The sequence below is a fragment of the Strongylocentrotus purpuratus genome, unplaced genomic scaffold (genome assembly GCF_000002235.5).
Source record: "Strongylocentrotus purpuratus isolate Spur 01 unplaced genomic scaffold, Spur_5.0 spur5_scaffold_6, whole genome shotgun sequence".
Classification (NCBI taxonomy): Eukaryota; Metazoa; Echinodermata; class Echinoidea; order Camarodonta; family Strongylocentrotidae; genus Strongylocentrotus; species Strongylocentrotus purpuratus.
The window spans coordinates 2,028,083-2,041,396 of NW_022145612.1; the positions used below are offsets into that span (position 1 = coordinate 2,028,083).

Genomic DNA, 13,314 nt, shown 5'->3' on the forward strand with positions numbered 1-13,314 from the left:
AGGGGAGGGGGAGGAGTGGGGGGGGGGGGGGAGCCTACAGAAGATACAGCTAGAGGTAGATGAGATGTTCTTCAGGGCTGTGCAGTGTATCATGTCTGCTCCAAGATATCACATTAGCTGGGGGGGGGGGGGGGGTGTGGAAGGAGAAGGGAGAATTTTATCTCTTGACTCCCAAAAAGCTTAGAAAGTGGAAATTAGGAGAAAAGATAATTTATGAAAACCACAGATAATTTATGAAAACTAAAAATTTCAATTGTGTTAGGATATAATGAAAATATCTTTTTCCTGACTAAGTTATACATGTGAATTGTTTGAAACAGTTTTTATGTCCATGCTTAATACTTTTAAAATGACAATGCAGGGTTTCATGACATTTATTTTGCCATATTTCAGGTCATTTTAAGTTAGGAACAAAAAGAAGACAATCTTACATGAATGTTTCATCATGATTTGCTCTTACTCTTGATCCCACAGGCTTGGTACATGGCAGTTCTTAGCTGACATGCCATACTCCTGCCTCTCACCTCATATGATGTGGAGGTTGCTATGGTTTCTGCATCATTCTGATAAAGGAGAAGTTAGCTCTACAGCTTCTATCAGTGTGAGAACTAGAGCTAAGCTAGATGAATACAAGTGGGATCTGTCAGGTAAATACAAACTCAATGACCCATAGACTAGATGTAATGTTAGTACACTTTTCTGATTACCTACCCTATATTTCTTGTATAACCTTTTCAAAGAAAATCATGAACAGAACTTTTGGTGTAAATATTTGTTAGAGCTAGTTAAAGCTAAGCATTTCCACCTAGAACACCTAACTCCCTAACATTTGTGAGCATGTTGATAACAAAGAATTTTGTAATGCTCATACTGATATTGGAACAAGTAATTCAGATGGAAATTATTCAAGATTAACAGTTGAGGTTTGTTTTGCTGGTGCATGCACAAGTGGTTCCTAATTGATTGTGTGTGGATATCGAATCAGATGTAATCAATGAATATCATGGTCCATATAAAGTTTGTCCAGCTTGTGTGTGCTATTCAATATACTCTTCATTCACAATAATTCAAATCTTCATGTCTTTTCCACCAGATTCTACAAAGAAAGCTCATTTTGGAAAGAAGCTCTTGAACATGCCTATGTCAGAGGTCATCTATCTGCTGACGACCTTTGCCAACATGGCTAGTGCCAGGACTAACAAAGAAACTGATTTTGTCATTACCATCACGAATGAGGTCTATGAGGTGAGGAAATCACATCTAATCTGAAAATTGACAACTTGAATCATTTCTTGACATCTAGTTCATTTTCATTGTTTTTGTAGATGTTGCTGTATTACATGTATTTTCCTGCAGTTTTAATTGTTTGTTGACTTTGCCTACTTATTGAGCCCTTCTGTACTTTTTTTGGACCTGTTGTGATTTAGATTTAGCATTTCTTGTCACTTTGTAATGTACCTTCAAGACGTTATTTAGTATCAGTCTCTTAAGAGCAAGAAAGTCATTTTAATACTCAACAGCAAACAATACTCTAAAGTAATGTCCTCTGTTATTGTATAAAGTCGTCCTTTTGTCAAAGATTCTCTGCACTGTGTTTTGGTTTGTACTTGTGTCATGGCCTCAAATTCAAGATGTTTTCAATGCTCATGTAAGATTGAATTTAATGAATATTGGTGAAAATCTGATAACCACAACCATATTTTATTTCTGTCATCAGCTTGCCTATCTGAACAAACACACCAGAGACTCATGTTCTAAGGTTGGAAGGGAGTTACTTGCTGGTATGGCGATGACACATCCTTTCATTCTCACTAACATCCTCAGTCTCATCCAGTCTCACATGGACATTACTGGCACGGTAAGATTGACGTCTTATCCTTTGTACTGAGCCCCTTGAAAACCAGAACCTTTAATGTTTAAGTCCAAACCTGATTCAAATGCACACTAAGTAAAAAGGTTGATGTGTTGTTTGTGAATATGAATAGCATAAAATCAGGGGAGTGGTCATGCAAAAAACTTATGCTCCTGTCTGGAAGATGCTACAGGTGGAAGGTTTCAAAGCGTCCATCTAGTTCAGAGAGATCACAAAGGATTCCATTATCAGTTACATGATTATGATGTGAACCTGTTTTAGAATTATATAACACAACTTGTATGTTGTGTTGTTGTTTGTATTTTTGGTGTTCAGTCAAATTTGACTATTTACGCCTGTCTGTTTAGTAAAAGTATTGTCTATGTCAATCAAATAATTTGTCATTGAGAAAACTGTGCGCCTGTGCTTTTGCTTGTCCACTGCATGGAATGTACCATCCAGGCCAACACAACTTGTATGATATATCTTTGACACTTTATAAGCCAATGTTAATGGGGAAAATATTAAGAACAGTTTTGTCTATGGGTTATGATGCATAGAATCACCAAAACAAAAGCCTAGTGCATTTGACCTGACAGCAGTCCTCTAATACACAAATGTGTTTTCACCTCGAATAGAACTACCATCACAGTTGACACACAATATCTATATTCATTAATTTGTTTTCAGATGAGTGTATACCTATGCTCTGAGTTGCCTGTCTATCTGTGGCAACCTTCTGTCTCTGATATGAGCTTCATACGAGTGTGGATCTTAGATCACAGTCCTGACTCGACTGAGAACCAACTAGCAAGGCTCATCTTGTCCAAGCTTAACTGGGGCTATACTGAGCAGGTATGTCTGATTTCAGTGGTGCTAGTGTAGATGATGGTGATGGTGATGGGGTTGATGTTGGATGATGACGATGTGAAAGATGATGTTGGTGACTTTAATGATAATGATGATGAAATAGATGATGATGGTAATGCTGCTGATGATGATAGTGATGAAGGTGTTGATAATGATAATGATAATAAAGTGCTATTTTGAATGCAACTTGTACCTCTACTGTGTTTTGATTAGGAGGATGAGCTTGTACTGGACATCAGCTTGCATCGTAAGGTAGCCCTCTTGGTTATGGAAGCTTTCACCAAGCACATCGCAGAGAAGACACAGGCAGCCTTCATTGCCTCCACACTTTCAGTAAGTAGTCATCTATCTCTTACTGCTCATATTGTAAGTCAGAGTCAGGGACTCAACTTGAGTAAGACTTCGGGGCTTGAAGCTCTGCTGGCTTGACCCCAAACAGAAGCTTAACAGTTTTGGGGGAGGGGGTGGTCAGTGTAAGCCATTTCAAAAGTCATCATAATTCGTCATTGTACTGTAGTTGGTTATGCGATTTAACACCATTTATGAAAATAAGAATTAGAGTTACTTTTAATATTCAAATTTCTATGGCTCCTTTTTGACTCTGCATAGCAAACTCATTTACTTCAAAGACAATCAACGATGCTATGCACAGGCTATTGCCTGTTCCAACATTAGCTTTCACTGAAAGTGTGGGGATTTTGATTATTCTATCTATCTCTATGCAGTGGGGAATATCAATGGTGCTAGGAGACGTTGTGAACCTGGATGTCTGGTGTTGGGACCTTCTCAACAAGCTACGGCTCCATGGCCAGGACCAGCCGACGCCCATCCTATGTGCATCAGGTCACACCCAAGAGACATCAGGAGGTCACTCCTCCAAAGCAGGAGAGGCAAGAGCAGCTATGGGTGTCGTACAGCATGGTGGTGGAACATCATCAGGGCAGAACTTCTCAGCCCCGGATTTGAACTCTGACCCTATGTTGTACCCTGTCAACAAGGCCCTGGCTAGCAAGATACCATTGGCATGTTATATTGCTGTAGCAATGACCAAAGCAGGCCACAAGTAAGAACACTTTCTAGACACAACTTTCATTGAATTCCTCCCTTTCAACACTCTCCTTGACCTATTTCAGATTTACCCCGTATAATCCATTTCATCTAGTGATGATTTTGCTTTTTGATATGTTTTCAGAAAAAAGGAAATAGAACAGTTAAAAAGTTGTGCTTCTAAAACTTTTAAGTGTAAATCATTAGTTTCATTAGCTTTAAACCTTTGTTCTTTAATTACATCCTAGAGTCCGAAGTCTTTTGATTAATCAGTACCAGACCTTCTATAATTTCTTGTTATTGCTGACAATTCTCTACTTTCTTGATATCCATGTTGGATGTGTTTTGATTTGATGTTTTTGTTAAATAATTTTGCTTCACAGCCTTGAGGATTTCTTAACCAAGGGATTGGAATATCTTCAGAACCTGGTTAGTGCTGGTTGTTACAGGATGTGTATACCACTGATAGGCAAGATTGTTCCAACCTTCATTGAATCAGGGCATCAGGAATACCTGCTTAAGAGTGTCAAGTAAGTGTCAGGTCCCCTACTTCAAAATATTCTAATGTATTGTTTAGAAACATATGAACAGGCATTTGGTGAAAGTGTGTTGAATTTGAGTGAAAAAAATGCTAAATTTGGTATTGTAGAAGGCAGTGTCTTCAAATTACTTTATCAAATTTAGCATTTTGGGAATTTCAGGTTTTGTAAAAGATAAATCTGATAAACCTGCTGTGTTTAAATATAATAATATCATTAATATGATGATAGATTTAGTGTAGCCTACATTTTTTTGTAGCATTATTCCATGTATGAATTTTTTTCTTCAAATTTATTTACCATGAATGTATTAAAAGATTTGTTATTTGATTATTTGTGAAGTTTCATTACATGTAAAAATGCACAATGAGACACATTATATTCTGAACTGAAATGATAAATACATAATTTTGATATAGCTCAGTATATACCTAAAACAAGCTTTACCAAATTGGAATTTTTTGTCTTTCCATCTCAATTTATTGCAGGTTCATCTCTTTGATAGAGACCATTCTAACTGCTGATCATCAATACTCCAGGATCTTGCAGAAACTCTCCATGTCTTTCCAGACAGAGTGTACTGCACTCTTCTCCAGTATGATTGCAGTGAGTTAGGTTTTATCTCTATTCTTTAACTTCATCAACCTCATCAACTTTTGATTTATGTAATTCTGTTTTATTTGTGTGTGCCACTGTGAAAGATTGAATCTCTAGAGCTACAAGTCATTTACACACAGCATATATGTAGATTGTGACCTGGGCGACAGAGACGTGATACATTGAGGAAACCACAGAAGACTAGGATATGACATAGGGCACAGCTTTTAGCTATCCACCTTATCTTATCAAAATAATTCATCCAGAACATATGCTTAGTAAAAACATATGTAAAATGTTGAAATACACATGAAGTTTGAGTTTGAGTTAGAGTTTATTGATTTCACATTTCACATGCAGAAATAATACAGATAAAAAAATATACATAAAAGACATATTGTTTCATTATTATAAAAAAAAATGATTATATTAATTGACAAGGTAATCATCACATTTGTTTGACAACTAATATCATTTAAAGGAAACCCAGACAAAAGTACAAACTGTGAAATGTGCAGGAACCTATAGAAAAGCAGAGCTTGTAAAGAATAGGTTCCTGGGAGACTTGAAAAATAACAGGGACAAAAAATGTTTCTGCTTATATCCATTGTCAGTTTATCACCTAGGGTGAAATAAACCCAAACTGTATGTTTTATTCCAGACCCTTCTGCAAGCTAGCAGAGCACCTGGAACACGTACTCCTGGTCTGACAGAGACCATGTTTGAATTCTGGTTGATGATCCTGACCTCCTGTAAGAACTGGCATACTAACCACGATGTATGCCAGGTCCTAGACGCGACCTTAGAGGCTGCCCTCGTCTGTCATAAAGCAAGCAATGTACTGACGCAAGAAATATTCATGACTCACTTCAGGGTAAGGTCATAAACCTCTTTTCACGTTTGTGTCAAATTTGTTGATATTGCCTTGATTTGCTTGTAGTCAGTAGTAAGTCTTGCTCTTTTGTGATTTTTAATTTCATCTTAACTGAAGTTTCTTTCTCTCAGTGAAGAACAATGTTTCAGTAGAGAGCATGCTGTTAGTAATGGATGTTTTTTTATCTGCCCCAAATTGCAAATTGGATGTAAAGATAAAAATTTGATAGATTATGAATGATTATTCATTCATTAACAATTTTATATGAATAGAGAGTTAAGGACCATGATTAAACATTGTCAAAATGCATGTATAGTGTAGGTGCGACATGAAATATTGAGGGTAGTTGACATTATCAAAGTGTATTAAAGATGCAAGTTAAATCAAGGTGTGCAAGAGTTGATTTCTTGTAAAAACTAGTTAATGTGTGCCTAACAGAAGGAAGAAGAAAAAAGAAAATGAATTAAATAATTTATGAAGATGTTTAAAATACAATAATATACAAAACTCTTCTTTATGTGGATGTGATTAAAAATGCTGAAAATGAAACTAGTATTATGTGTACTTCTTCTTACAGTTAAGTACAGCCAGGCAAGCAGCACAGGTACATTTTAAATTACATGTACATGTATATATATATACACATGAGCTTATCTGCACTGACACATGTAGCAATTGCCAGTCTTTGGGCTCACAGTGTAATGTTGCTGTTGATATGTATTCAAATTAGTTTTGTAGTGACAAAAGACAGAAATGTTACATATTCCTGTATTTTTACTGTGAATATTCAAGTTTGTCATATCAATAACTTAACTGCATGTTGTGGCCATGTATTTTGTCATAACAAGAGATTTATGAGTAATCTTCAGTGGTAACTAAAAGAACCCAAAGTATGTGAATAAAACTTATGTATTACATTATGTCTCCAGTAAATTGTATCTCAAGGTTTTTGTATGTCCTTTTTTTATGTTACACCCACCAACTGAACTAAATGCGAGAAAAACTTTGCAGTTCCTTAGTTTGCTTGACCTTGTTTTGAGCTTTGGCTTTTTCATTTAATATATCCACCTCTGTATATTTGAATGTTTGTGTGCTTGTAGTTTATCATGTATTGAATACTTATTTCCCTTTCAGTATATATTATAATTGCATGGAGTGTTTGTGTGAATATTTGAGTTATGTGTTCATTATGATGCTGGTCTTTAAATTTAATATAATGAATGAAGTTATTGTGTGACAAGTTTTCTTACTGGAATAAATGCACTGGTTATATCAACTAGATATTGTAATTCATTTTTGATCTCAGAAACCAAAGTTGGAATAAAGTCATTCTTAAGAAGACCCTTTCCAAGCTGATAAGGATGATCATGAAAGTGTTATTTGTTCATATATGTCATTACCAATGTAATTTCACCTTGTCCTGCAGAATGGACATCATAACGTTACACTGTCAGAGAGTGAGGAGCACAAGAAATGATTATAGAATGAAGACAGTAGTTCTAACAAGTGTTGTAGATTACCTCTTATGAGGTAGATGAAATCGGAAATGATTTTAAAAAAAAAATACATTTCCAATATGTACTTGCAGATGTTTAGCACATTTCTCTTAAATGTAGTTTGTAATAATAACTGTATTCCTGAAGACACAAGGCAAACGGCACATTGCAAAAGGTACATGGGATTACTTTGCTTGGTTTTGTTTCTTGTTCTTTCACTTGTATTAAAGTCTTATGTTTAAAATAATTTAAGACAAAATGGAAATCATAAAATATATTCAGAGAATTCACGTATTGAGGATAATATTGATTGTGTATCCCTATTAGGTTTGTTCCCCAGTTATCTATGTTTTGTTATCTCATTGACCTTTGACCTTTCATGTCTGTCTATCACAGAAGAAGGTTCCTGTCTCGAGGGCTCCTGGTCTGTTATCCTCTGTCATGTCCCTAGTCTCCTCCTCTAGTCCTCTACCCACCATGCTGGAGCAACACAAGAAGGAGTTCCCTTGGCTTGCTTACTCCCTCATGTCAGCTGAGACAAGGTTCCTGCAGGAGAGTGGAGTGCTTCAGGTGGTCTCCCAGGAGCTCCATACCAACCCCTCAATGACCACTGACCAGGCTCTCAAGGTATGACAGCCTGTGTGATTCCAAAGCTTGCAATTAGAGCTAACTTGTATTGTATGCCTGGATCGTAATGAAGTGGTATGGCTCCTAAGACCAAGCCAGTTCCCTGACGTAATTATTCAGTCCATTAGTTATCTCCAGAGCTGATTATGTATATTATGAAATTGTTTGTAATGGTTTTTCTTTTCCTTCAGAGAGCAAACCAGCAGTTGAAGAGTAATTTCTTGGTGAACGTGAACCAGCTTCCTATCTACCGCTGGGCTCAGCTAGCCTTAGATACAGATATCACGCATCCTCTACTACCGGTTATATGGCAGATGTTTTTCACTCTCTATCTTGAACGAATGAAGGCACCAGGAGGGTAAGCTCTTTGTCTCCTAGAAGAATATTTAGAATTCTCTTGAAAATGTTCTTCCTCTACAATCAGTGAAATAACATGATCTTCATCTTTGATGTTAGCTGACAGGCTGCAAGCTCTAAATTAAGAGGGTTAGTTAATACACTGACTGAAAGCATGGAACGTTGTAAGACTGTAATCAAGCAATTTGAAAACAATAACAATAGATTATCACACAAACTATCTGTAAAATTAAATCTTATAACAAGCCTTTATACATGGTTTCAAGCCCATTAAAAAGTCTTTCCTGGTTTTCTGAATATCAGTGAGTTAAATGTTACATGGTTTCCATGCATTCTTTTGCTTGCAGCACGTTAGAGCGATTCAGCATAGGTCATCGCTATTTCCTATGCTTGAGTGATGTGACCTTCTTGAGGAAGCTGAAGCGGCACCTCTCAAGCATCGCAGACTACCATCACAATGCTAGCCAGGGTCACTACCCTCAAGGTCAGCCACCCAGGAGACACAAGATGACCTCACAGGTCAGCAAGGTGGAGGGGTCAACTCTAGAGGGAGCTGTTGGAGGAGCTGATGGAGAGGGTGGAGGAGTGGCTGATGGGAAGAGTTCTAAAGATGGAGAGGATTTTGAAGCTGTTGCTGACAAGGAGTTCCACACCAGGCTAATCAGGTAACTTAACATTATTTATATTTGGAAAATTCCCGATACAGTTTGGAAGAAAACAAATTAGATACTATGGCTGTCTTCATATTTTGAATATTAAGTTCTCTTGGTGATGCTCTTTCATGGTACATGTAGATCATCTGAATAGTTGTTGAAATATAGTCTGATTTCTTTCACTGTAGAAATTTCTGCCAGATCTTGCAAAATGTTTGGCAGTTAACCTAATTTGGTCTGTGTACTGTGTATATATGAACAAACATTGAAGGGCAGTTACATGGTACATTGTTACACCAATGAGCTGTAATTATTGTATGAAGTTTGTTATCATTCACTTATGTATAGGGTCATAAAATTCTACTGGTACTGAACATTTCATCCCAAATGTTAGAATATTGTGATATTTCTTTGTTCATCTTAGGCTGTATCAAACCTACCTCTTATGGCTTGAAGAATTCTTACTTCACGAAGCAAGTTTGTACCTACCTTCCTTACCGGAGCAGTACGACAGAGAGAAGCTAGCAAGGATATTCACTGGAGATGTGGTGGGTTTAAAAGATGTTGGCCAGAATTCATGAATTAAGTGTAATTTCAACCTCTGTGTAAACTAAAGTTTAAACATCCACCATGGATTTTGACAAATAAGTGTAAATAAGCATGTATTGCTCTCCCATTGGACATGAGAACTGAAGTGTAGTAATCTTATTAGGGTTTACACCATGGATTAAGAAAAACCTCCTTCATGAATATGTGCTGTTAACTTTGTATTTTAGAGATTTATTAAGTATTGAGTATGAAGAAGCATTTGTGTATAGCCTGCAGGAGCTTAAAGCAACCAATCAATTTTTATGTCCCAAATATAAGTCCCAAATAAAAATGAATAGATTTAGTTCCTTGAGAAGTGATAAGTCCAAAAGAATGCAATTTTCATGTAATGTAGGAAAGGTATTAATCCAACGTCCAACGAACCCCAAATTTGTTTATAATGATAAGTTTGAAAAGGATGTGACGATTTATTCCTTCTGTTTTTAACGTGCATACGCATTTAAAATATTCATTTGCCTCTTTCACTACCATAAAAGAGTAGTGTATTTGAAATCCTAACCATTTGCTTCTCTGTGTCTACCTTTAAATGTTATTTTGTTTTATATCCCGCATACTAAGAATCTTGCAATCCGATTGGTCTAAACGAGGTCACATGATAAAAGAAAAATAAGTACTATCTACCTGAGATAGTACTTTTGTAAAGTAATTTTTTGCTGCTACCCCACTTGCCCACCCTTGCCCATTGAATACGCATAGCAAAGTAGGTTACGCCAAATATCAAAGTCAATGTCAATGTCAAATGAGCGTGCATTGACTGTATTACATGTATGCATGTTGCGCTTTGTAAAATCTAGCTGAAGCTAAACTGTCTGCAGAATCAGTTCTTATTATCATGTAAAATTCACTTTAAATAGACCTTATTGCCGATGTGGGATATAAAACAAATATTAACCTCCTTTACTCGGGCAATGGATACAAATTATCATCGCCTCGGTGATCTTGGGGCTACCATCATCATGATAGTAGCCCCGAGATCACCTCTGCGATGATAGTTTGCACCATTACCCTCGTAGTCAATTAATATTTGCTTACTATTCAGGATCCTTGGATGGAGTATGTTGATTGGGATGGAGTAAGCTATGGAGTAGACAGACTGGTAACACAATGGTTGCAGGTTACAAGACCAACTATCTACAAGAATAATGGTCTTAGTGCTAGGGATCAAGAGATAGATGGTAACAACCACCACTCTCTCTCTCTCTCTCTCTCTCTCTCTCTCTCTCTCTCTCTCTGTAATCATGTATTTCTTATGAATCATCCAGTGCCCATACTGACTTTATGCAAAGTTGAAGAGGATTCCTTAAAATTTTAACAGCATTCTCTCTGCCATTTCGAGATTAACAAACATGTATTCAAAGCAACTGGTCATCAAAGTGGGATCTATCTGTGAGGAGAATGTTGGAATGTATAAAACTTATTGATATTTTTTGTTGGAGTTTACCATTCAATATTTTGATGTTGCCTTTCTGAGTTTATGCTATGATCTGAGGTCAAGCATCATGCATGTAGAGAATAAAAGATGACACTGGGTGGTATTCTCATAAGTTAAGCCGGGACTAAGTCCAGACTAAACAAGAATTTTAGTTCACACTTCTATGGAATGCTAGGTTTCATCTTCCTCCTTTAATATTCATGACAAAGATAATCTACCAAAGACTTTGTTAAAATTCAGTTCATACTCATATTATCTTTTTCTTCCCATTTCATTGCAAACTTAATTTTTTGGACACTTTTCATTGAAGGATTAAAATAATCTGTACACGGTAAATGAGTTGGTAACTGACACTCCATAAAAGTGTGGACTAACTTAGTACGCGCTAACTTAGTACGCGCTACCGGAATATCACCCATTAGCTTTAGAGCTATTAGGTTACTGTTCTATAAGCACATGTATTTACTGTTATTCACTATATACCTGTATGCATGTTTGAACATTGCACAGACACTCTTATCTTGCAATACTTCACATATTCCTTCTAGCTACAACACAGATCCTGCACCGTTTAGCCCAGTATGAGAAGCCCAAACCAGCTCCTACTGTCCAGGCCATCACGGCTCCAGTAGGAGACATACCAGAGAATCTCCTGGTGGATCATCAAGCCATGCTGGAGTTCATTGATGGAGATCTTCAAGAAATGCTCAGTTATGCCAAGTAAGAATGAATTGTAGCTGTGATTGCTTCAGAGTGCACTTACAACATGAAAAAATAACAATCTGCTAAATATATCAAAAGCATATAATCAATATTCAGGAATCTTAGTTATTACCTTTCTAGTTCTTGGTAGACAACAGTTGAACAATTAAAGGATTTTCTTAAACCTTCACTAAGCAAAACTGCTGTGAATATCAATAATGATTGAGTGAAATAGTCCAAATGTGTGTATGGACTTATTGATGTGCAGTAGTGTGAATAAGGTTCCGTAAGAGTTGACTTTGTTTCATCCTTTCGTTGTTGCAGCTCATTTTCAACGAGAGAAAGCTTTAACGTCGGTTTGGACCTGAGCTACATAGAGCTACTGCCTACACTATATCACAATTCTGAAATCCAGGTAAAGTCGCTGCTTCTATCGTTAACTCCCAATCACAATTTCTGCTGTATCATGCTGTGTGATAACATACTGCTTAAACATTTCCAATCAGTATCTTGACTTGTAAACATACACATTATTACCAGGCATACAAGTACATACAACATTATTGTTTGCATCCTTATAAAAAGTTCACCCATATGTACATGGAAAGACAGTGGCAGATGCTGTGTGCATAACTGCACATGTTCCACTTCCCTCAATAAAAAGGAATAATAATAATAATAGTGGGTTCTTGTATAGCGCTCATGTCAGTCAGATTTGACCCTCCTGGCGCTCCCGATTATTACCCTTTAAGAATGACTGTTTTGGTTTTGTTTTACTTGTTTTTTTATTTTAAAAATATTATTCATTAGTCCCCTCACCCAGGTATGAACAACCTTGACTGTTACCATCTAAAGAATTTACATGTCTATACAGAAAGGGAAAATTTAGCTGTACTCTCTTTTAATTGATATTGGAAATAGTCAGTCCGAACTTGTTTGTTTGAACCTTCACAGACGAGACTAGAGATCCCTTGTAAATCAGCCGTGTCTTCCAGACATCGTTGCTTGGGTCCAGCTAAGATTCTCATCAGGGTAAGTTAATATTATGTTTATGATACCACCCTGCATGTCCATGTGTAGGTCTACCTCATTCTAGTGGGTGGAAACAATGATTGCATCATTTATTGGCTTTTCTGACCATTCATCCAGAGTTTGTGACCCGGAGTGGTTAATCAATTGCAAATGAAATAAGAAATGTTGTATTTGTTGTAGTTACAATTTGGTGGATGTTCTTTGCCTTGCTTGTACCACTCTGCAGGTGTGTAGCATGTGTGGTTCTAAAGTAGATCGTCCTGTCTGGACACATATGTGTTGTCTGGTCAACATTTTGTTCATCAATGAACTTCCGTCCATATTTTGTGGTTAAGAGAATACTAAAGTGCTTATGTATACATTGCTTTATGTAGATAGATAGATAGATAAATGGTATTTATTGATTCATTTCCATGTATCGCAGTTACAAGTAACTGAATTGTGCATGAATAAAACATTGATGGTGAATACAATTATACATTTCAAGTGATATCACAGTAAAAAGTAACTGAATTGCACATGAGTAAATTGCTGGAAAAAAGCAAGTATACATTTCAAGATGTCACACTACAATCTACATAATTATGAAGAGCGTGTATATACTATATACCATTAATCTTATACAAT

At 36.5% G+C, this 13,314-nt stretch overlaps 1 protein-coding gene across 2 annotated transcripts in view; it reads left to right on the plus strand.

Moving 5' to 3' along the window:
- Positions 1 to 13,314, plus strand: part of LOC578412 (ectopic P granules protein 5 homolog) — a 41,257-nt gene that overhangs the window by 11,837 nt on the left and 16,106 nt on the right. For both annotated transcript variants that reach the window (XM_030972633.1, XM_030972632.1), the window contains exons 13-29: positions 475 to 647; positions 1,094 to 1,245; positions 1,718 to 1,858; positions 2,543 to 2,707; positions 2,936 to 3,055; positions 3,448 to 3,785; positions 4,153 to 4,299; positions 4,797 to 4,914; positions 5,567 to 5,779; positions 7,672 to 7,902; positions 8,094 to 8,260; positions 8,607 to 8,924; positions 9,337 to 9,460; positions 10,561 to 10,696; positions 11,502 to 11,673; positions 11,980 to 12,070; positions 12,610 to 12,687. In XM_030972633.1, the coding sequence (XP_030828493.1) occupies positions 475 to 647; positions 1,094 to 1,245; positions 1,718 to 1,858; positions 2,543 to 2,707; positions 2,936 to 3,055; positions 3,448 to 3,785; positions 4,153 to 4,299; positions 4,797 to 4,914; positions 5,567 to 5,779; positions 7,672 to 7,902; positions 8,094 to 8,260; positions 8,607 to 8,924; positions 9,337 to 9,460; positions 10,561 to 10,696; positions 11,502 to 11,673; positions 11,980 to 12,070; positions 12,610 to 12,687 (2,884 nt within the window). The remainder of the gene's footprint in view (positions 1 to 474; positions 648 to 1,093; positions 1,246 to 1,717; positions 1,859 to 2,542; positions 2,708 to 2,935; positions 3,056 to 3,447; positions 3,786 to 4,152; positions 4,300 to 4,796; positions 4,915 to 5,566; positions 5,780 to 7,671; positions 7,903 to 8,093; positions 8,261 to 8,606; positions 8,925 to 9,336; positions 9,461 to 10,560; positions 10,697 to 11,501; positions 11,674 to 11,979; positions 12,071 to 12,609; positions 12,688 to 13,314) is intronic.